The sequence below is a fragment of the Barbus barbus genome (genome assembly GCF_936440315.1).
Source record: "Barbus barbus genome assembly, chromosome: 40".
Taxonomy (NCBI): Eukaryota; Metazoa; Chordata; class Actinopteri; order Cypriniformes; family Cyprinidae; genus Barbus; species Barbus barbus.
This window is the reverse complement of record NC_136718.1, coordinates 8,930,352-8,954,053: the sequence shown is the minus strand read 5'-3', so window position 1 is coordinate 8,954,053 and position 23,702 is coordinate 8,930,352. Positions and strand designations below refer to the sequence as shown.

The 23,702-nt window shown below is 36.7% G+C and overlaps 1 protein-coding gene across 1 annotated transcript in view; it reads left to right on the top strand.

The window, feature by feature from the left end:
* Positions 1-755: 755 nt before the first annotated feature.
* Positions 756-23,702, top strand: part of LOC306859998 (tensin-2-like) — a gene marked incomplete at its 5' end in the record, with an annotated part of 50,124 nt that continues 27,177 nt past the window's right edge. The window contains 4 exon segments of the mRNA XM_079401497.1: positions 756-835; positions 837-996; positions 18,949-19,054; positions 20,103-20,140. Of these exon segments, the coding sequence (XP_079257623.1) occupies positions 756-835; positions 837-996; positions 18,949-19,054; positions 20,103-20,140 (384 nt within the window).

Below are 23,702 nucleotides of genomic sequence, written 5' to 3'. Positions count from 1 at the left end.
TTTCAGATTCAAGAGAAGCTGTTTAAGTGTTTTTTAGCACTCATATGTAGTTAATTGGGTGTTATCAGCTGATAGCTAGAGTGTTTTGGGAGGTTACTAGGGTGTTGCTAAGTGATCATTTGGGAGGGCTGCGTGGATGATTGGGTGTTGCTAAGTGATTACTTGGATGTTCTGGGTGGATGATGGGGTGGTTGCAAGTTGTTAGGTGATTACTAAGGTATTTTGGCTGATTGCTATGGTGTTGTTAGGTGATTGCTAGGGTTTTCAAAGTCTCTATAATATTATATGGTTTTAATGTACATCTATGCGACTTTTTTCCCATCTTATTGTCCACCTGATGAAAATCATAAATCTTGTTATTTAGAAAAGTACTAGCACATCTTTTTCCCACAACCTGTATGATTCAAGGCATCATTTGATGTTCTCCTAACACTAAAAATAAGCAATTAAGGAAGAAATGCATAGCATAATCTCAGTTAAGAAGGCAAAAAAGAATTCAGCATATGTCTGTTTACAGTCTGAAAGACAGAACTTGAGCACAATAGTGTGTGTGTTTCTGGGAAAAGTAGGGGGTGGGGGCTGATATCCTCTGGATGTTGGCTTGTGAGTTGTGTATATTTGGCTGACTGTGTGCGTGCTGCTTTCAGAGTGCTAATAGACTTTTGATTTAATGGGCATATTCTCACCTTTGTTTACATATGTGTGCTCACGAGAGACAGATGAGTGTGAACTGGCGAACATGTGTGTGTGTTTGAATGAAAGCCAGGAAAAGGGGAAGGGCCTCGAGTGAGTGGACAAAAACAGCTGCTCTTGTGTGCTCGGGAAACCTCATCCAGTGAGAGCGAGCGTGGAAAGACGGACCAGCAGGGTCCAGATCTCTATATGGGTTGTGCCCTGAGTGTGGATAGCTGCGGGGACGAACCAGATCCGGTACCAGTGAGAGGGTCTTTAAGGAGGGAGAAAGCAAAGTCCAGGGGAAACATGAGGCTGACCAAGGTGGGTACTTCTAGAATTCACTTACAGGTGAAGAGTTCAGAGAACATGTTTACTTGTGTGCCTCAATGTCGCAACATCAAGACTCTGTTTGTGGTGAAACCCATGTGAGGAGCTGGGGTCAGTTAGAAGTTATGCAAGTTGTTGTTATGAGTGAAGTTATTCTCTTGTAGTGCAGGACAGCACCGGATAGGATGCATTTGCAATTAGTCTACGTATATGTTGTACATTTACATGCTTGGTACATATAGGGTCTAGAAGTGTTTTATGCTTGGTTTGTGTTTTCATGTGTTTATCATGTTATTGAAAATAGATTTGTACACATGAACTTGCTTAGGTATTCTGGGGGGTCGCTAGGGTATTCTGGTGGTTGCTACAGTGTTCTGCATGGTTGTTAAGGTATTCTGTGCTCACCTCTAAATGCCTGAATTTTCCTATGCTGGATATGACTTTGATCCCTCCTTTAGTTTATAATAAGTCTATGGGATGTTTTTCACCCATTTTATTGTACACAATGTGAAAATCGGTAACACTTTATTTTAAGAACCAATTCTCACTATTAGCATGCATATTATAACATGCAATATTAGCATATTGGCTGTTTATTAGTATTTACAAAGCACATATTAATGCCTTATTCTGCATGACCATCCCTTTATCTTACCCCATACCTAAACTTAACAACTACCTTATTAATAAGCAGCAAACTAGGAGTTTATTGAGACAAAAATCGTAGTTAATAGTGAGAACTAGAAATAAAAAAATAAGAAATAAACTTAAAATAAAAAAATTATCTGGTCACTTAGAAAATAAATATCACACCTTTTCTCTAAAAGCAGAAAGATTTGATGTATCATTCATATCCGTAACACAAACAGTATGTGGGATGAGTTGCACGCTAGAGTTGAATACTTAGGATTAGGGGTTTGTTCAGATCTTTGTGTGAGGATGAGCATGTGTGTTCTGAAGTAGCAATGTCTCCCTGATTGTTGACACTGACAAAGAAGGCCTGGAAAACTTGAGGAGGGCTTGATTGTGTGTTTACATGCCTGAGAGTGAAAGTCTATAATGGTTTGGTCCCTGAGGCTCGTTCACGTGTAGTGCAGCGTGGGAACTTTGAGCCCTCTGTATGATGTCACAAAGTTGTAGTTGATCGTGTGAAGCAGGCCTGGGAATCATTATATGTCTTTTAATATTTCGCCGCAGGTCCGTCATCTGTGGCCAAACACACACACGTTTTAGTCTTGTCACTATGGGACTGTAAAAGAGTCCATCCACTGTCCTGTTGATATTTTAATAGCAAACTTGCATAAGGCTGTGGTTTATTTTGAATGCTTCCTCCTATTATTGTAACCATAATGATTGTTTTTACAGACATTTTTTCATTTTAATACCAGGCTAGTTAGTTTTCTTTTGCTGTGGTTGCAGAGTTTAATGGTAATACTCCTAAATCAGTATATGATCATGTCACGTAGAAGAGAATTTTGGTCTGCTGATGAGACTATAATGAAACACTGTGTTATGCAAGCATATAACTCTTTTATGATGCTATCTAACTAAGCAATCTGCCATTTAGCTGATGCTTTCTAAGCCCCAGTGGAGCAACCAAAGTTTTGTTGTCTTAGTCAAGGGCTTCATAGATCAACCCTCGCAGGATCTGAACCTACGACCCTTCGCATCCTTAACCACTAAGCTGCACCGATACATTACTTACTCGTCACACCAAATCAATCATTGTGTCCTTTCATTACAGATTGCATTATTCGTTGCTCTTGGCTATTTATTGTTTTTTGTAATTTAACAAAGAGAGGCTTTAGCCTGTCCTCTCTGAGCTGCTTTTGTCTTAGTGTGACGAATACCAAGGCTTCATTCCAGTCTCTGTCTTATAAGTCTGTGAGGTCTTACGTTCTGTGTCATTCTTCTTTGTCTCTGAGGGAGAGCTATACTTCTGGATGGTCACTTTGACCTAGAACATAACTTGGCTTTGGTGAATATGACCTTTGGTATATCTAGGACTTGCACCTAAAGCCAGTGTCTGTTCCAGTGTTTATTTTATTTTATATTATTATTATTTGGCTTTGTTTTGTTTGTTTTTCGTCTTTTGTTTTATTATTCTTAATTTTGTTTTATTTTATTTTGTTTCTTTGATTTTTATTTTATTTTGTCTATTGTTTTTTTTCTTGGTTTTTGTTTGTGTTATGTATTATCGTGTTTTATTTATAGTTATTTTAATTTTGTTTTTGTTTCATTTTATTTTGTGCGTTTTTGTTTTCAAAATGTTTATTGTTTGTGGTTCAAAAGTTGTGACAGGCTCCTTTGAGCTAAATTTTCTAAACCCTTGACTAACCAAATATTTTTTAGTGATGAATTTCTATTAAGTGCCTTATTTCCATCGCTAGTTCTAATCAATATCCAGTAAACTGCTGTGCATTATGTGCATTTAAGTTTCCATTCTTCTACGCCATCTAAAAACACAGCTGTTCACAAACTACGCTCTTTGTTTATCTTCGCTCTTTGGGACTTATGGTATATTCCTAGAATATCCATGGAATGACAGAAACTTTAACAAGTGCTAGTTTACTGCAGCCATAATCCACAGGCATCCACTATAAACACCACACAGGAAAATGCCTGGTCAATGTATAAATAGGCTCTGTTTTTCCCAGGAACACACACTCATGCATGCTGCTGGTATAAAGCGCATACAGGGACATAAACATGTTTTTATTTCTTCCACCAATCCCAACATGCACATAAATATGAAAACATCAACACAAACATACCAAACGTTTACATTTCTGAGCAATCTGAATTATAATTTAGGCAACTGAAACCACCCAGAACACCCTAGTGACTGCATAACAAGTTTTGCTCACATTGGAATTCTGGATCACATTCCCTCATTCTCATGAAATCAAGCTCTGTAAAGCTTGGATGCGTACAAATACCTACAGCATGTAACTATCTGAGTATTCTCAGGAGGACATGGTCAGACATCAGGGTGTTGCTCTGACAGAATGAGGATGTGTGTGTGGAGTGAGAGAACACGATAAAAATCGTGTGTGCAATGAGGAATGTGAACTGGAAACACTTGAAAGGAAAAGGAAAGCCATCCCTGTCCTTTTAGTGCCACTTCATCAAAGCCCCAGTGTGCTGGGATCATAAAAACAATTTTTGTCTGAAATCTCTTTGCACTTTGTTTGCTTTCCTTCACCATTCGGAATACCGCCCTGACATCTGCCCGCTGCAGAGTTTGTGCCGTGCTGTAAATGTTTTGGGAGCGAGTTGGGAAATGGGCAGAGAATGAGAAGAGGGATATGATTCAGCATTTCATAAAATACATAACAATCAGTTTAAATATTCTGTGTTTCTTTTGCCTTAGTCATTTTTTTTTTAAATTCAGCTTTTTTCATGGTAAACATTTTTTAATCGTTTTAAAACGCCTCACAACCAGACTTCTTAAAATATATTCAAAATATTAATATTATACGATATATAAAAAATTATAATATGAAATATTAAAATCCATTCTAAAATATTATATTTTAACACTATTTTTTAAATAATGAAAACAGAGTGAACTAATATAATTATATTTAGATTTTTTTTGTTATTATTTATTCCCTCTGTTCTATTTCCATCATAACAATTTTATCAGAGGTTAATATACTCATTTATAGACAAAAGTTCCAGTGAAGGACTTGACATGAAAAGAAAATCAGGATAATCATTTTATTGCGTCATTGCCAGTCAAAAAAAAATGTGTATTTAATGTTTTTTCACAAGAATTGCTATCTGTTAGCAAAACACAGCAGTCTGTATTTTATTTGAGAGATGTTAAAAATGTAATTCCCACGACATAAGTCTATTAATCACAAGACATGATTTGAGATGTAGTGGTGAAAATGATCATGGCTTTCATAAAAATAACAAAAATGACAGCATTTATGTTCATTTTATGTGTTTTAGCAAGTTTATTTTCTAAAAGTCCACAAAAGTGGAGCCATTCCTGTGTCTTCAGATTTTGTCTTTCTCTGTCTTCTCCTCATCTCTATAGCACGCCCCTTTCTTTGAATCCCTCTGCCCCTCCGACATTCAGTCCATCCCCTCCTCACCATCTCTCTCGCTTTCTCTATCTCCATCTATTTCTCTCCCTCCCTCCACAGCTGTATTTAATCAGCGCTTGGCTCTTTTGTACCCAATCATTCCTGCACTCACCCCTCCCTCCATTTCCTCTTTCTGCATGTCTCTCTTTTTCTCTCTCAGCATCCTCCTCTTTTTCAAATAATGTTAGTGTTCTCGCTCAAACATTCCATCCAAAACTGTTGGTCAACATTACATCAGAAAACGACAGATATGTATTTCCAAAGTGCATTCATTTGAAAAGGGCCTAAGATGTAAAAGTGTATGTGTTGACTTGGCCACAGGTGTTTCTAAATATCCGGGACTTCCTGTTTTGTTATTCTGAGTGATTTTAGGTGTTGCGGTAACACAGGTCTCCTCTGTGTGGCAGAAACATGGCTCCATTGACACACGGTTCCACCTCCACAGCTGGGGGTGCTGTCTGTGAGTAATGATCCTGCTCCATTTCATCCCACACTGCTGTGTTCATTTCTCCACAGCCAACTCTCTTCCAGTTACACCTTTTTTTTTCTTTCCCTTCTCACTTTTTGTCCACAAAAGTTTGGGGTCACTAAGATTTTTGAAAAGTTTTTCGTGCTTATTAAGGCTTCGTTTATTTGATAAAAATACAGTAAAACTGAAATAATATTACAATTTAAAATAGCTGTTTTCTATTTGAATATATCCTGTGGTGCAAAGCTAGTTTTCAGTGTCACATCATCCTTCAGAAATCATTCTAATATGCTGATGTTATGTTCAAAAAACACTTATTATTACAATTAGTGTTGAAAACAGTTGTGCTGCTTAATATTTTGTGGAAACTGTGAGACTTTTTTCATGATAAATAAAAACAACAGCATTTATTTAAAAACTGTTTTTATTAAATATTATAAATATTTGATCAATTGAATATTTGTATTTATGTATAGATTTGATTGTTTTACCCTGACAAATATTTCAACTCGTTAAAAATTTAAAATCGTAATTTGAATCATTTAAAATGACATTTTGACATTAAAACTGATTATTAAAGCAGAGTGAAATGACTGCACAAATCATTTGTATGATCATATAATTTGTTTGAACTATTTAGAATGAATTCATCTCTTGTTGAAATTTTCCTTTTAACATCATAACATCAGTTAAAGTTAGTTACTTCTTTACTAAGGAGAAACCCGTGCCAATGAAGAGCTTGAGAATAAATATGAAAAGAAATCAGAGTAAATATCACCTGAAAACTGAATTTCCTCTGTGTCAATTTCACTTAAGCTCTAATGATTCAGCGTTTAATTAAAAAACACATGCAAATCAGAGTATATTGGAAGTTTCTTCTATTAAAGGCATTTTTATAAAACCAGTTGATTTTAAGTGAAAGATTTCAGCTTTCTGGTAAGGAAATGACAGTTGCAATGCAATGAGTTGTAAATTGTATTTATTACTACTTTTCAAATGTGCAAAATGCGATTTTATTGTTTTACCTTTGTTACAAACTTCTTCAAATATGTTTTAAATTGTTAAATCATTCAAACCATTTGGAAATAATATACTGATAATATATGAATATAATAGATGACAATATATTTCCCCTATTTATCATCTGTCATGTTTAAAGCATACTCCTCCACAAGCCGCATGATTTTGAGGTATCTCTCATATCCATAGCACCAACATATGGGATGAGTTACTTGTCAAAATGTAATGTGCTGTGGCTTTGTTTAAATCCCAAACCTTAAATATGAGAACAGGGAGAGATGGAAAAGAGAGAGCATGTATATAAGAAATGCTGAAAAATGCAGTTCTATTTTAATGATTAAACAAGTTCTAGACAAAGAAGTCTCTCTCCGCTGGTTCTGTAAACAGTATAAATTTGTATGCACATGGCTTGGTGAGCGGGACGGGACGTCAGTCCCACAGTCTGCCTGCTGGAGGGCCCCTCTCTCCCCAACCATGTGCCTTCCACATCCTGTCTGCACACACTCTTCCATGGTCTCTCTTTATCCTTTCTCAATAAGCCTTACTCTCTCACTCTCCTTAATTGGATTGTATAATTTCCCCTCCACACCTGATACTCACGCTTTCTCTTTCTTTCCCTCTCCCTTCCTTATCCCTTCCCTTTCCTTCCCATATTGTTCCCCGTGTATCTCTACATTGATTAACTTGAAACACCCCTTATCTTCTTGTTTTATGATTTGTGATAGGCTATAGAAGTTGCAATAAAAATTCAAAACATATTTATAATCACATAATCATTCTTCAGTCAATCATTAAGTAATTCACATTCATTAATACATTTATCCGTTTCTACACTAAGTCTGGGATGTTTGATATGAGGCCTAGCTGAAGGTGCTTTATAATTTTTTAAAATTGTGTTTGGAACTTGCATCTTTTCAAAAATGTATCAAAAGCGACATTTAGGACGTTAAAATAATAGTGAGCTTTGCTTCATCTCTAGAAAACTCTTATGAACGCAAGTACTCCAGAGTGCAGTTGTGCCTCCACATATGACCAGTTGATGTCGCTATTGTGCTTTCAATAGTTCTTTCATAGTTCCACTTAAAATATGCATTACACTGATTTTCAGACTAATTTTCTGGCTTATTATTGTATATTATATATTGATCATTAAAAATAAATAAAATATGTCTAATGCATATCAGAAACAAGGTAATGTATAACTTGTTTTGCAAAGTTGTATAACATCATAATTAAATGTAGCATAATAGCATGTAGATGATAGAATTATCTCTTCATTAAAAATGTAAATATTATAAGCAAAATGAGCTAAATATCTAAACGCATATGCTATTGAAAGTGATGCTATAGCGTAGAACAGCGCTGCATTCATAAAGGCAGGCGCTTCTAATTTGCATTCCATCCAATCAGCTGTCGATTCGTCAGGATGCCGCCAATCAGAAACGTTTGCAACATTCCACAGTGTTCTTTTCCCGCTGTAGCTCCTCCCACTGCCAGACTATGAGTTTAGTGAGAGTAAAGAAAACAACTCCATCAGTAGTCGAGTGCCACTCCATTGACTCAATGGGGATGTAGCCCATGAAATCTTTCAGGAAAACTTTTTTAGCTGGAATATTCTCCAAAAACATGAGCAAGGTAAAGTATTTTAATTCAGTATGGATTTTAGATTACATGTCTAGAGGTCCTGAATCTAAAGAAATGGACATGAAATGGTTGAAATGAGATGTGATTAGATCTCTTTAGTGTTAATGTATTGAAATAATTTCTGTCATGTATATTATGCAAATCATATGTTAGGAGCAACACTGATCTGATATGTAGTTTTCCTCTGTTATGTGTTAGTGAGTGAAAGTGATACAGTACAGTTTTGCATCTGTTGTCTGATATGGTAAATAAATACTCTTGTATAAGATGTATAGTGTGCTATTAAATGGAAATTGCTGCTCCACGCTTTCCATGTTCACTGTGAAACATGTCAGATGCATAAAAGTCTCGTTCTCTTTCTGTAGGGACAATGATTACATAACCACAAATGAAAACCTCATAAACTCGTAAAAGTTTTATCACTCTGCTAATTAAGTCTTGCAAGAACTCATTTGAAACCAGCGTTTGAGTTTGTGTGTTTACTGCGTTATGCCGTCGATGAAAGTCTTAAGGAAATGCGTACCTCGGTTTTCCCCACTCTTCGCCAGGGGTGAAACTGCGCTGAAAACTGGAGCAGAAAGAAAGAGTCATCATATGACTTCACGAGCTGGTAACTAATAGTTACTGCGTCATCTTGCATTAAACGCCTCACTAGAGACCACGGCTGTGTCTCAAAACATAGTGTGCTTACTACCTAGACAGCGTTTTGGGTTGGAGCGATTAAGAGAATCTATTAAACCTGTACTATTATTTTTTTTTAAAGTCAATTATAATGTTTCTAATAAACTTCAGTAAGGTAAAGGAATGCTCTCACATTCTTTCAACATGGCAGTGGCCAAAAAAAAAAAAAAAATTATATTCTGGAAACTAAGAAAAATTTAATACAAAATAAAAATTAATGGATACAACACTGTAAAATATAATTTAAATATACATAATTATTACAATTAAACTACATTTTTAAATTAATTTATTATTTTAACACATTTGTAATTAATGTAAAATGTGTAGCTAATATTATTGCTATTGAAAACATATTGTAATGGTTTATTGCCATGGTAATATCATGCATTTTGGATATGCACTACAGCAGGGATCCTCAAATCCGGCCCACGAGATCCATTTTCCTGCAGAGTTTAGCTCTAACCCTATCAAACACACCTGAGCATGCTAATCAGTGTCTTCAGAATCATTCGAAAATCACAGGTAGGGGAGTTTTATCAGGGTTGGAGCTAAACTCTGCAGCGCATTGGCCCTCCAGGGCAAGATTTGAGGGACCCTGCACTACCGCTATGTTAGTATTATTGTATGTTTTGAAGCAGGTACATGAAAATCAGTGTCATTATTATTGTGAGAGGAAAGATAATCCAAAATGCAATGCAAAAGAAGATTCTAATAAGAGGATAGATTTGGTGTGAGATCATCAATGAAGGATGTTTCTCTGCTGTACAGCACTGAATACAGCTAAACAGACATTAAAAGTGACCACAATTTGAAGACTGTAAGAGAAGCTTTAATTTTCAATAGGCTGGTTGCTTGTTATAGCTTAGTAAATAGTTGATATGATTTGCCACCTACATTATAATAACTTCTCTCTCTGTTTCTCTCTCTCATGTACTTTCTATGAGCTGTCAATTAATATCAGACCCTGCATGGACTATTTCAGCTTAGTGTATCTACCTGATACACAAAACGGATGTAACGCAAAGCTTATTATATCACACTCATCTATATGAACTGGTCTGCTTGAAGAGAATCATGCTGTTTAACTTATAGAAAAGCCTAGGGAAAGAGTTATAGATGTGTAAGAGAGCTAGCAGTACAATAGAATGCTACTTAGCAACACACTGTAATAATTCATGCTGTTGACTTTAGAGCAGTAAAAAAGTTGCAAGTAATTACTATGTGATATAAGCCATAATCAAGGGGATTTCTTTACAAGCATATTGAGCCATTTATGTATAGTCATAAAATGAGTGTGGTCACTGATTAGTGTGTTTTACTTGGTTCTTTCTGAAGTTTCAAGTTTCACATCATATTGAAATGTTCAATCATAACAGTCTGAAAGCAACCGCCACCATTAGATTTACTGACATGAAGGTTCATTTAAGAGTCACACCACAGGAATTCCTGATGAGTAATCGGACGTGTGATTGTATTTTATCTTTATATTTTGTATCGGACAGCCTTGAAGTCTCTGACTTTCCCTTGGCTTTCTCTTGGGTTATATTTAGTAACAACAACATTGTGCGGTAGAGTAAGTTCTTGATAACAGTCTGACACTAATAGACTGTGTGTGATTTAGTGTGTGTCGGGCTTACAGGAGGAAGTGCAAATAATAACTCACACAATAGGATGTGCAGATTATCCCGTCATTTCCTGAGGATGCAGGGCTGTAACCATCATGGAACGGGACGCATCCCGTATTTCATATATTTGATTTTTGATGACCAGTTCTAGCAGTTGAATAGTTTTCATGCTCATTATGAATACAAATAGTTTGAGGTGAATCCTGCGTGTGTTGTGTTTTGATCATTGTACGTTTGTTTGTCATGGAGACATATTTGATTAGCGCAGGAAGTATGTAATGGCGCTACGCTGACTTCATCACTGGAACAGGCAGTCTCTGTTCTTCCACTGCCTGTCCCACCCTGCACACACACACACACACACTCGTATTCACACACACGGCTCCCTTGCTTTCCCTTTACCACCCCTCAGTGAGGAAAAAGGCCTGTAACACTTTTTTATACTCCCCAGCTGAGATACTCATTCTTTATTAACCCTAAATGTTTGGTGCGTTCAGCAGGATGCTGGGAATGAGGCTTAAACTGTGAGGCTTGATGGAAAGAGATGTGCTTTTACTTTTCTAAGCGATCAGACTTTTTTCAGGTGGGAAAACATGCATGGGTCCCATTCAGAAAGGAATATGAAATGACTAAGGACGATTATGTAATAGAGATATGGGTTTTTATTTGAGTTGAGCTAGTAAGTTATCACTTAACAAACACCCGCAATGGTTTCTAGTAATGCTCTAGCAACAATTTTTATAACACTGTATTAATGCTACAGTAACAATTGTAGCTTACTGGAACATATATGGTGAAAAATTGTTTTAAAATTGCATTACATGTAATTATGCTGTAAAATACTGATGAATTTATGTCGGGTAAAAACTATGAATTACCATATAATGTCCAGGGGAAAACAGTAAGACATTCCCGGAAGTCCCCATGTTTTGTTTTCTATTCTATGTGATTTAGTTCATGTTTATTGCATTTTAATGTCATGTGTGTTACCATGATGGTCTTTTCTCTTTGTATGACCCCGAAGCGTCTATATACGAGTTTGTTTTCCATATTTTAATGGATAGGCCTCTTGTGATAAACTCTTTGCTTTGTTTTATCACCTGTATTATTTTTATGGTTATCAATACATTTTGAGGTACAAAGTGGATTTTGATAGTTTAAGCAGGTTGGTAAATTAACATTTTATCATTTAATGAAATATACTGTTTTAAGTTTTAAATATACAGGTACCAATGTGCCATTCTGTAATAACTGAAACTTTGTTACATTGTCATTTCTGGCAGCCACAGTTGTGCTTTTTAGCATAAATTGAACAGGATATTTTTGACAGTGTAGTAACTGCATAGCAACTGTCCTCTAGTATTGCGGCTGTGTGTTTTGCACAGACAGAAAAAGTAAAAATGCAGTGGACTTCAATCTGCAAAGAAAATAAAATGGCAGGTTTTTAGGGCCATTGCATTGAACGCCACTATAAACACCTCTTCTGAATTTTTTTGGTCAGGAAAGCTAATTCAGCAAGTGTAGGTTATAGCAGCAGTTAATCCGGCGCTCGCATATTCCCTTATTGGCTCATCACAAGAGGACAGTTTGATGTCCAAGATCTCCGTTCCCTTCATCCAGCCCCACTGATGTTTATTTTTCTTGAATTGTTGTTTGTGCCGGCTTGCCGAAGTTTCTTTGTCTCTATGATTTGAAATCGTAATTGGTAGCATCTGTTATTGGACCACCATCGTTGCAGGCGTGATTTTGTGATTGATAACGTGGTTATTCGCAGATGCTTTTTGTTTATTGTGACCTACGGGAGACGGATGGCAGGGACTGTCTGCTTGGGGCACCCTGGACATTAATGCCATACTGATTGGAGAACATTTGTGGCTGAGGCAGGATGGAGATCTGAGCAGTTTGTGGGCTGGATTTATACCTTTGAGGCCCAGACTCTAGAAGCTCCACCACCAAATCTGCAGTGGTTTCTCTTTCTTGAGTCTGATCTTCCAACTACGGGGACATATAGTCAGTCTCAGTGGCACATTTTGATTGGTCTAATGGTCAGTGATGTGATTCTTATTTGTTATATGAATTCACAAATACTTAAAATGTAAAAAAAAAAAATCAGCTCCTTCATACAGTGACTTGAATACCATCTCATATGATTGCATGTGTTTCTTTTTATTAAAATCAAAATTTTTTGGGAGGAGCGTAAAATGATAAATTATATCAAATAATAATGGAGAGATTATACAATGAAGAAAAAGCTTCATTAAAGAATTCAGTTATTGGGCAAAAAAAACAAACAAGAAGTGGTATCTTAAAGAGAAAGGACCCCTATGCATCAAGGTCAAAATGTCATATCAGATATATTTATATTTTTATGACAAGGCCAGGTTAGTTCAGTTTGCAAAATGTCACGTGGTGTGACTATATAACCTAAAATATTTTTAATAAATTTAATTTAATTTATATAATTTAAGTCATCAGATATTTATAAAAAACTTTTTTACTTATTTTTAAAATATTTTGAAGATTTAAGGTGCAAGGAGAAGTAAAAATAAACATTAAGTTAATATATAAAAACCTATGTTATTTCATCTAGTTGTCAAGGCAACATTTAAAATTTTAATTTAGTGTACTAAAATAACTAAAACTGAAATAACAATTTATAAAAACTATGTAGACAAAAAAATTACAACACACAAAACAAAATTACTAAATCATTAACAGAAAGTATAAAAATAAAAATGATTCCTAAACTATAATAACATCTGTTAAGAAGAATATGGAATTGCATCTATAATTACATCACATGACATTTGTTACTTTTACTTTTTTTAAAATTGAAACAACTTGGCACGTGTTTTAAGCTAGATTTAAAAGCTTTTCATTTTTCATTTTCCTGGACGCTCTTATGTCATTGACTCCTGAATGTCAATCAGTGTTTATGTTCTGTTTGGGCTTCCATTAATAGTTTGCATGTATTGAGTTGGGCTGGAACACAAAGTTCGGTTCATTGCAGGATATTGCACACAATGTGAGGATCTGTTAAAGCTGGAGCTATTTATGGAAGAGAAGAGAGTGCAGAGGTGAAGAATCATGGGAAAATTGGTACGTGGGTGTGCGTTTTTCCCAAAATACGGACTTGCCTGCCGCTTTCTGTCATTTCTATGTCTGTTTGTATCTAGATTGTCTTTTCAATTCCTCTTCTGTTCTTTCATTTGAGTTTGAAGGGGAGGGTTTTCTCTCTCTCAAAGGCTGTCCTTTTTTGCTGGAGAGCTTTGGCATACTGTTCTGGATGGCTAAAATTAAGTGAACAGTCCCTCCTTGTCTCTCCTCCATGCCCGGGGAGTCATCCCTACCCTGACTACCCGCTCTTGGCACACTGTCGGCCGGGCAGTAGGTTGGTCTGTTGACGGGTGTTGCAGTCAGAGAGTGCCGGACCTGTGAGACGTGATCTTGCACATTTGGTTAAAGGGGGTGGGGTTACTTAGTGCAGGTAATGGAGCGCTGATTATTTCTTCATTTGGGTCGTTGACCCTTGTGGACTGTAGCAGTGGAAAGGTAAGCTTTATAATGTACGTTCTACGCTCACCTAATTAGGATGCACAGACAGATCACTTTTATGCTTAATAGGGCTAAATTACAAAAATACTGTCAGGTGGCTTTAATGGTTTATTTTTAAGCTTTTAAACTGTATTTATGCAAGTTGAAGGACCTTCTACTTTTAGTTTAATGTAACTGTAGTACAATTAATTAGGCAAAAATACTGTAGACCAGTGAATACGTTCAATGATATACAAATTAATCAAACAAATGGGACTTTTAAAGCAAACTTTGCCAGAGTAATGGATTGTATTTGTATTATTTGAATTTGGGGATTCAAATAATATATGTGATTAATTGTGGGATGGTGTTCTTGGGATTGTGCTCATCCTTCTTCCTCCAAACATGGCGAGTGGAGTTTATACCAAAAAGTTCTATTTTGGTCTCATCTGACCAAATGACCTTCTCCCATGCCTCCTCTGGATCATCCAGATGGTCTTTGCCAAACTTCAGATGGGCCTGGACATGTGCTGGCTTGAGCAGGGGGACCTTGCGTGCGCTACAGGATTTTAATCCATGACGGTGTAGTGTGTTACTAATGGTAACCATTGAGACTGTGCTCCCAGCTCTCTTCAGGTCATTGACCAGGTCCTCCCGTGTAGTTCTAGGCTGATCCCTCACCTTTCTCATGATCAATGATACTCCACGAGGTGAGATCTTTCATGGAGCCCCAGTCCGAGGGAGATTGACAGTCATCTTGAATTTCTTCCATTTTCTAATAATTACGCCAACAGTTGTTGCCTTCTCACCAAGCTGTTTGCCTATTGTCCTGTTGCCCATCCCAGCCTTGTGCAGGTCTACAATTTTGTCCCTAGAGTCCTTAGACAGCTCTTTGGTCTTGCCCATAGTGGAGAGGTTGGCGTCTGATTGATTGAGTGTGTGAACAGGTGTCTTTTATACAGGTAACGAGTTCAAACAGGTGCAATTAATACAGTTAATGAGTGGAGGATAGGAGGGCTTCTTAAAGACAAACTAACAGGTCTGTGAGAGCCAGAATTCTTGCTGGTTGGTAGGTGATCAAATACTTGTTTGCCCCACTGTATATATATATCGTGGAAGTCGTGGCCTAATGGTTAGAGAGTCGGACTTGTAATCCAAAGGTTGCGGGTTCGAGTCTCGGGCCGGCAGGAATTGAAGGTGGGGGGAGTGAATGTCCAGCGCTCTCTCCACCCTCAATACCACGACTGAGGTGCCCTTGAGCAAGGCACCGAACCCCCAACTGCTCCCCGGACGCCGCAGCATAAATGGCTGCCCACTGCTCCGGGTGTATGTTCACGGTGTGTGTGTGTGTTCACTGCTGTGTGTGGCACGTTGGATGGGTTAAATGCAGAGCACGAATTCCGAGTATGGCTCACCATACTTGGCTGAATGTCACTTCACTTCATACACACACACACTATATTGCCAAAAGCCCTTCTAATGAACATGTTTGATTCATGTTTCTATGAGTACAAAGCTTAATGTTTAAGCATATAATGATATTCTAGGGAATTGTATGCTTCTAATTTTATAGCAACAGTTTGGACAGGACCCTTTTCTATTCTAACATGACAGTGCCTCTGTGTATAAGGCACGGTTCAAAAAACCATGATTGATTGAGTCAGTGTGGAAGAACTTGACTGGTCTGCAGAAAGCCAAGTCCTGATCCCAGCTGAACACCTCTGGTGTGACTTTATATGCAGACCTTGAGCCGAAAACACCAATGACTTATATAGACTATAAGGACAAAAGTGTTGGGACATCCCCTTCTTTAGAACAGAAAAAGGTACTGACAAAACTGTGGCAACAAAGATGGAAACATAATTCATGTATTTAAAAATTGTATTTCCATCTCTGTTGCAACAGCTTTGGACGTGTCTAAAATGACAGTATCCTTATGTACAAGTCATTGGTGTTTGGTTTCTCAACCACCTTCGTCACACTGAAGAAGTCTTGTGTCACAGTACAGTCAAATAACAAACGGTTATATAGTGTGTGTGTATATATATATATATATATATATATACAATATATATATATATATATATATATATTTAACAAAACTGCTTTACTGATTTATTAATATTTGAAAAATATCTGCCATTAAATGTATTAAATTGAATTTTTTTTTACCATTAAATGTAATAAAAATGTCACTAAAAGAACCATTAAATTGGAACTTTTCTTGAAAATAATATACTGTAAAAGTTTTTCAAAATCATATGAAACCAGCATGAATACAGAGTACATCTGGGAGCTTGGCACATGTGTTTTTATTTTCTTTATCGTGGACACTTTTATACGTCATTGACCCTTGGCTAAAGTTAAGGAAAATTAATAGAGTGAACATGGGAAAAACTAGAAGCTGAAATTAGAAGAAAGAAAGGAAATCCAAGCATTAAGGAGCTGTAAAAGAGAAAGGGAAAAGCAGCTGATGATTTTCATTTGGGTGGGCAAACTGAACTCCTGGAGCAGCCAAGGAAATCAACATGATCTGGCCAAGATCTCTGAGAGGGATAACACGAGACGATCTGGTTTGATTAATCCAGAAAGTGGGCTTTCTTAGTAACCGTGGATGTTTAAATGGGACGCTTTAATACATAATGCATAACGTTTGTCATTGGGCACTTTTACAGGGCATTTGTTAACGTCTGAAGCAGCTGATCCTGATGTTTGTTCATAGTGAATGAAAGAGTTTCTTTGCAATTATAGTCAGCTATTGAGATTTCTCAACCACCTTCGTCACACTGAAGAAGTCTTGTCACAGTACAGTCAAAGAACAAACGGTTATGAATGATGAGAGGACAGGCTGCATTGACACCACTTATAAGTGTTCCTTTGCTTCTCAGTTGCTTTTGCTTCAGGACCCGGATTTTACATTGGACATCAAGTGATGTTCCAAAGCTGCTACCATTTAACCAATTATTTATTATAACATTTAAAAAAATGTCTTTAACATCAAACAGGATCATTATTATGAACTATATAGGTACAGTATGCTAATGAAATAAAGTGTATTTAGAAGGTTTTAGTGCATTTCTATGTGGTTGCTAGGTTTTGAAAGTGTAGAATATGATGGTTGTTAGGGTGTTGCTATGTGGTTATGATGTTCTGGGTGGTTTCTAGGGTGTTACTGTGTTATGATGTTTTGCGTGATTTCTTGGGTGTTCCTATGTGTTATGATGTTCTGGGTGGTTTTTATGGTGTTGCTGTGTGTTATGATGTTCTGGGTGGTTGCTAAGGGTTTTATGTGGGTAGCAGAGTGTTCTGAGTGGTTGCTAGGGTGTTACTATGTGTTATGATGTTCTGGGTGGTTGCTAGGGTACTAATATGTGTTATGATGTTTTGCGTGATTTCTTGGGTGTTCCTATGTGTTATGATGTTCTGGGTGGTTTTTATGGTGTTGCTGTGTGTTATGATGTTCTAGGTGGTTTCTAGGGTTATTATGTGAGTAGCAGAGTATTCTGGGTGGTTGCTAGGGTGTTACTATGTTTTATGATGTTCTGGGTGGTTTTTAGAGTGTTGGTGTGTGTTATGATGCTCTGCGTGCTTGCAAGGGTGTTACTATATGTTATGATGTTATGGGTGGTTTTTAGAGTGTTGGTGTGTGTTATGATGCTCTGCGTGCTTGCAAGGGTGTTACTATATGTTATGATGTTATGGGTGGTTTCTAGGGTTATTATGTGAGTAGCAGAGTATTCTGGGTGGTTGCTAGGGTGTTACTATGTTTTATGATGTTCTGGGTGGTTTTTAGGGTGTTGGTGTGTGTTATGATGCTCTGCGTGCTTGCAAGGGTGTTACTATATGTTATGATGTTATGGGTGGTTGCTAGGATTATTATTTGGGTAGTTGAGTATTTTGGATGGCTGCTAGGACATTATATGTTATTACATTCTGGGTTGTTGATAGAGTGTTGCCATGTGGGTGGCAGCATGTTCTAGGTCGTTCATCCAGAGGCAAATTTAATTAGTAATTAGTACTTCTAACAGTTTTATATATTAAACTGGGATTGAAAAAGTACTTTAACATTTAAAAAAAAAAGATTCTTCACCTTCACAAGTATTGTTTTCTGTAGGAATATATTCACTGGAGATGCCCATTGTAGCTGAAGACAATGGTTGTGGAGTGAGGGACTCCAGTGGCTGTATGTAATAGTGCCAGCTTATTGAAGCTGTGGCTATGGCACCTAACGGGCACACGCTGCATTTCTCGCCAGCTGTCCAAAGAGAAAGAGAGTGGAAAAGAGTGCTAAACCCCCACTACCTCTCTGCCAAATGGAAAAATGCATATCCAAACACAAAGCTGCATTATGCTGCTCTGCTGTGGGATATCATACAGAGTTAAAACCAAACCAAACCCAGTGTACAAACATGCTGCATGATGAGTTTGTGCTGTCTGTTAGTCTTGAGCCTCATCAGAAGTGATAACATACAAATTAGTATTTGAGGAGGATATGTGGCTGTCAGGTATTTCGTAGTCAAGCGGTACACAGTGGGCTTGCTATGTAGAGTTGTTTGTGTGAACCAAAGTGTCCTCATCAAGTTTCTGACCGCAAGATGTGCCACTTTCAGATAAAAGGTTTTGTCGGGTTTTTGTTTTTGTTCTCAGCATTGAAAAATGAGCTGCTGTACATGGAAAAAGAAACAGAGGCCTGACATCCAGAGGAGAGTTCAGGTCAGTGAAGGGAATTGAGCAGAACGCAAGAGAAGATTTATTTAGAGAAATGTTGAACTAATGGCAAAATGACAGGATTACAGACAGTGATTGAGAGAGAAGCATAAGTTTAGCGTCAAATACAAAGCCTTTTTTGAAATGTTGTGTTTGTCTTTTCCAGGCAGGGAAAGGTGAGCCCCACGTCTTTAAAGAAAAGACCTTCAAAAAGAAGAGGCAGTGTGGGGTGTGCAAGCAGAGCGTGGAGAATCTGGGCTCTTTTTGTCGAGGTGAGTAACATCTGACCATTTCAGCCTTTATCTCAGGTTTTTTTTTTTTTTTTTTTTTTTTTTACATTTTTGTTGCCAAATACCCACAAATATGATGTTCCCTTTATGTATAATCCTCTTTATGTATATGTTTATGTATAAAAAATATATAGCATGCTTCTATAAAGAAAACATGTTGATTATGAAATTAAATAATTTACTTCAATATTACTGTACTGAAGAAAAATCTAATTATGGAAAAAATATTATCTGGACAATATTTATGCTTAATTCAAAGTATCTTTAAATTAAGTATAATACTGAAGAGAAATTACCTCATTTTAAAATTTACAGTTCATTTGTATTTGTATTTTTTCACACTGAATCCCAATCCAGTTTTGCAGTTAACTTTGACAGCCCTAAAAAAACGTAATATCTTTCAGTGCTCATCAGTGATGTTATGGTAACTATTAAACTATAAGAAATGATTTTCATTAATGGAAATAATGCTGGAAAACTTAATAAGTTTTATAAGTAAAGATAAAATGTAAATTATATAAAAATATAATAAATAAGTTTGTTGAAGTACTACAATTACATGAGACAAAACTGAGATAAAAATACATCTATATAGAAATATTAAAATAAAAAATACAGGTGACATAATTACTAAAAATAAAATGATAACTGACAATATAGAAATAAAATCTTATTCAAAATATTAAGAACTACTAAATTTGTATTTAAATAACACTAATATAACACTATTCTATGGACTTCTCGACTTTCTAGACTAATTGTATTTTTTTTTTTTCAGAAGTACTTTTTATAAACTTTGATTATAATTTTTAATTTAATTTAAGATTTAGAAGAAAGATTTTAGATGCTATTTTAATACTGTTCATCCCTGATACAAACTCTCATGAATTATTAAATTATGTTGCATCTTATTGTTCCCAAGGGGGTTCCCTAAGAATTCCTGTATGCCAATAAAGGCTAATGAAACTATATCAGACTTATTCAGTATTCCTCCCTGACCAATGCATTTCCCTCTCTTTACCGCCCACAGTCTGCAAAACAGCCACTCATAAGAAATGTGAAGCCAAGGTAAGAACATTTCTCCTCAGGTCATAATGTATTTATCAATGTCTCTTTCACTCCCTCTTCAGATTAACATGGGCGGATAAAATGGGAGTTTATGTATTTAAAGGCTAGCTCTCTCTCTGTGTTTCCTGCACTGAAGGCCTCCCTGTGTTGGGGCGGCAGTGTTGGCAGCCGCACCCCAGCAACACACAGCCGTAGTGAAAGACTCATTGATAAGACCAATGGATGCCAGCGCTGGCACACCCATATCAGGCATGGCTGCACAGGAGCACCCTGGGATCTAGAGTCCCAAGCCACGCTGTAAAGCTATTTTCTTTATTTATAGTTGCTGACCTTATATAGAGTAACTACTGTGATACCCAGTTTTATATAACCTTATTCGTCACTCCTTGGCACTGGCAAAAGTTTGGTCAATGTGCAAAGAAACAGTGAGTGGTTTAACATGCCACATGGTTATTCAATCAGCAAATCGCAACTCACTGAAACGCTCTTTACGACACAGAGAGCTGTCAGTTTGTCTAGGTTAAATGATTATGTGCATTTCATGAATGCATTTCAATGACTATGTGGAATCAGAGTTCAGAATGTACATTTTACCAGACAGAATTCACTGGCTTGCCATAAATATTTATTTTTAATTACAAAATCCCAATATATGTTTTTGTAGCTTTAAAAGTTGATTAGTTGATTTTCATTGCAGATTTCAAAAATCAATGCAACTAATTATAACAGTGTGGTACAACTGCAATTCTGGGCTGGTAACTGAAAGGTTGTAAGTTTGAATCCCACAACAGTAATTAGTTTGATGATTACTTTTGTTTTTCATCATTTCAGCTAAGTCATAAAATGATTTTCATGAATTATTGAATTTTAAGAATCAAGGCAGAAGCATCAAAGTGTAAATGGTGTAATACAATGGTTAGAATTTTCAGTGTATAACCGAAAGATTGTAGGTTTGAATCCCAAATCACAGTTCTGGGTGAGATCTGTTACTGGATCACATCTTATTATTTATTTGTCCCACTGCTTAATCTATGGATTGATGAATCGTTAACTGATCATTTGTCATGATTCATGCATAAACAGACTTTTCTTCAGATATCTGGGAGATGGAATGTTTAGTGTGAGAACTCAAGAGCAGTATGGGTACAGTTTGGATATACAGTAGCAACCTATTTTCCTTGAATCCTGCTTTCTGATTTTCCAGGGTACTACACACGTGTTTTGTTACCCATCTAAAGCATGTTTAAGTAATCTTTTGATTAGCCTGGTTTTATATGTTCAGTTAAAAGTTCATGTACCAGTCATGACCATTCAAAACCTTCAATGTTGGCTGTGATAGTCATCAGCTTTGCCATATTGGGGAGTGACCATCCTCTCTACAAAAAAATTCCCGCTCTTAGCACCTCGCAAGACAGAATAAAGACAAATTTCAAGAACACTTAAGCCCTCTTAGGTCAGAGTGCCATGGCATCGGTCTAAGTCATGGGTTCAAGGAGGGTAAACTCTTGCTCCATATTAAAGTGCCATCACAAAAATGTTACACAGTTTGAGTTAAAAAGAGAAAAAACTCTGAGCACTCCTGCAACACAAATCTCACATTTTAAATGATTACACACTGTATTTGACCCTAAACAGTACTTCATTTCAGAGTATAACCTGCAGATGTTTTATTCAGCGCAGCAGAAATCAGTATAAGCCCTTCTCCTCTGCTCTTTAATATAGAAAATCCACTCAAACACCTTTCAGCTGTTCCACGTTGCTCTCTTAAGCTTTCGTCCCCTCCCAGGGCTCTGTTGCATTATTAGATGTGAATAGTTTTTTATTCACCTTCTCATAGCACTGGCCTTATTGGATTTTACACAGATTTAGAGCTGCACACTTAGATGGCTTCATCTGTGAATTGAATGGGAATGTCCATATGTTGAAAGCTAGCAGTTCTGTGGACTATAGAAAATAGGAAAGGAGCCAAATACTTTATAGAGGAAGCACTCTCAGACACGAATGGCTAGTTGACTTCAGGACCCATTAGGGAGCTATTAAACTCCTACTTTAATCATAGAAGTCCTTATAGGATTCCTTATGAAGTACAGTGTGATGACAGTTTGAGATGTGATGCCTGGCCTTGTTTTACCTGTTACTGGCAGTTTCTCAATAAACAGTGTTGTAGTTTGTTGCTTGGGTAGTATAGCGATTGGTCATCCACCTACTTTATTCATTTTGTAATTTTTGTTTTATCATGAATATTTCTTGAGAACCTCTGTCATGACTCAAGCATCTTCTAACAACATGTACATGGAAAATATACCATCATACATATGCCTTATACAAGAATTTGTAATATACAAGGAGAAAACAATATTATGAAAATATTAAATAATACAATAAAATAAAGAGAGATTTAAACAAAAAAAGATATATAAATATATTAAATATATATATATAATTTTTAAAGTGGGCCCATTGTTTAAACCCACAACCAATTATCTACAACAACCAATCTAAATATCTCAGCCCTCCCCAGGACAACAGCTGGCAGCAGATGGTGTTTATCTGGACTGACTCATTGCTCTTTAGATTTAAGATATGTTCTATTTATAGCCGTCATTGTTTGGGTGAACTATTCATTTGAGTCATACAGTAGAGATGAGCTGGCATAGTCTGGTCTGTAACCAATAAAAACATAGTTTAACCACCTCTAGTGTAGCCTACAGTGACAGTGACTAAAAGTCTCAGACCTCAATGGTCTGTCAATGTTTTTTACTTTTACCCACTTACATGGAAATACCCCAGTTCATTTTTCCCGAAATGCATTTCCTGAAAACAAAGATGAAAGGGAATTATTGTCAGTACCGCTGCATTTGTTTGTGTGTCTGTCTGGTGTGATAAAACCTCGTCTACAACCTTAAACCACAGGAAATAACCTCCAGCCCACTAACAAGCGACTGAGTCATCTTTAACTTGCTTTTAGCATTTAAGATGAACCTTAGCTGTCACTGAGTCAAGTTGACCATGCATGACAAATCACAGTTCAAGAGTCACAGTTTGTTGTTTCATGTTCAGATCACAACTGTGGAGGATGTCATAAAGTTTTAAAAGTTTCAAAATGTATTTCAGCAGGCTCAAAATAATCCACAATGGCAGAAGAGACGATCTTCATTCAATGCTGAAAAACACTAATAAAAATATTAGAAAAGATGTTTTGTTCCTATTAGAGTATGACAAATTTAACTCAGTAACATGCTAACAAAAACAACTGATAGTCGAGTTTCCCAATGCAGAGCACTAGTAGTGTGGTAGGTGAAGCTGCTGTGTATGTATAGCGTTCAAAATCCCTCACTTTTGAGTGTTCATGACAGTTAGCATGCTGTCTTAGCACATAAAGTCAAAACATGACTGTATTTTTATTTTCCATGCATCCTGTGAGTGGTAGGATCTTATCTATGTGCCAGAGGGGAAAATTCAGTCCGTGGAGAAAAAGAGACGGTGGGGGAAAAAGATTTAAGGGGCCAGAGAGGGGAAAAAACAAGAGGAATAGATGGCAGAGTAGACCGTCAGATCGAGG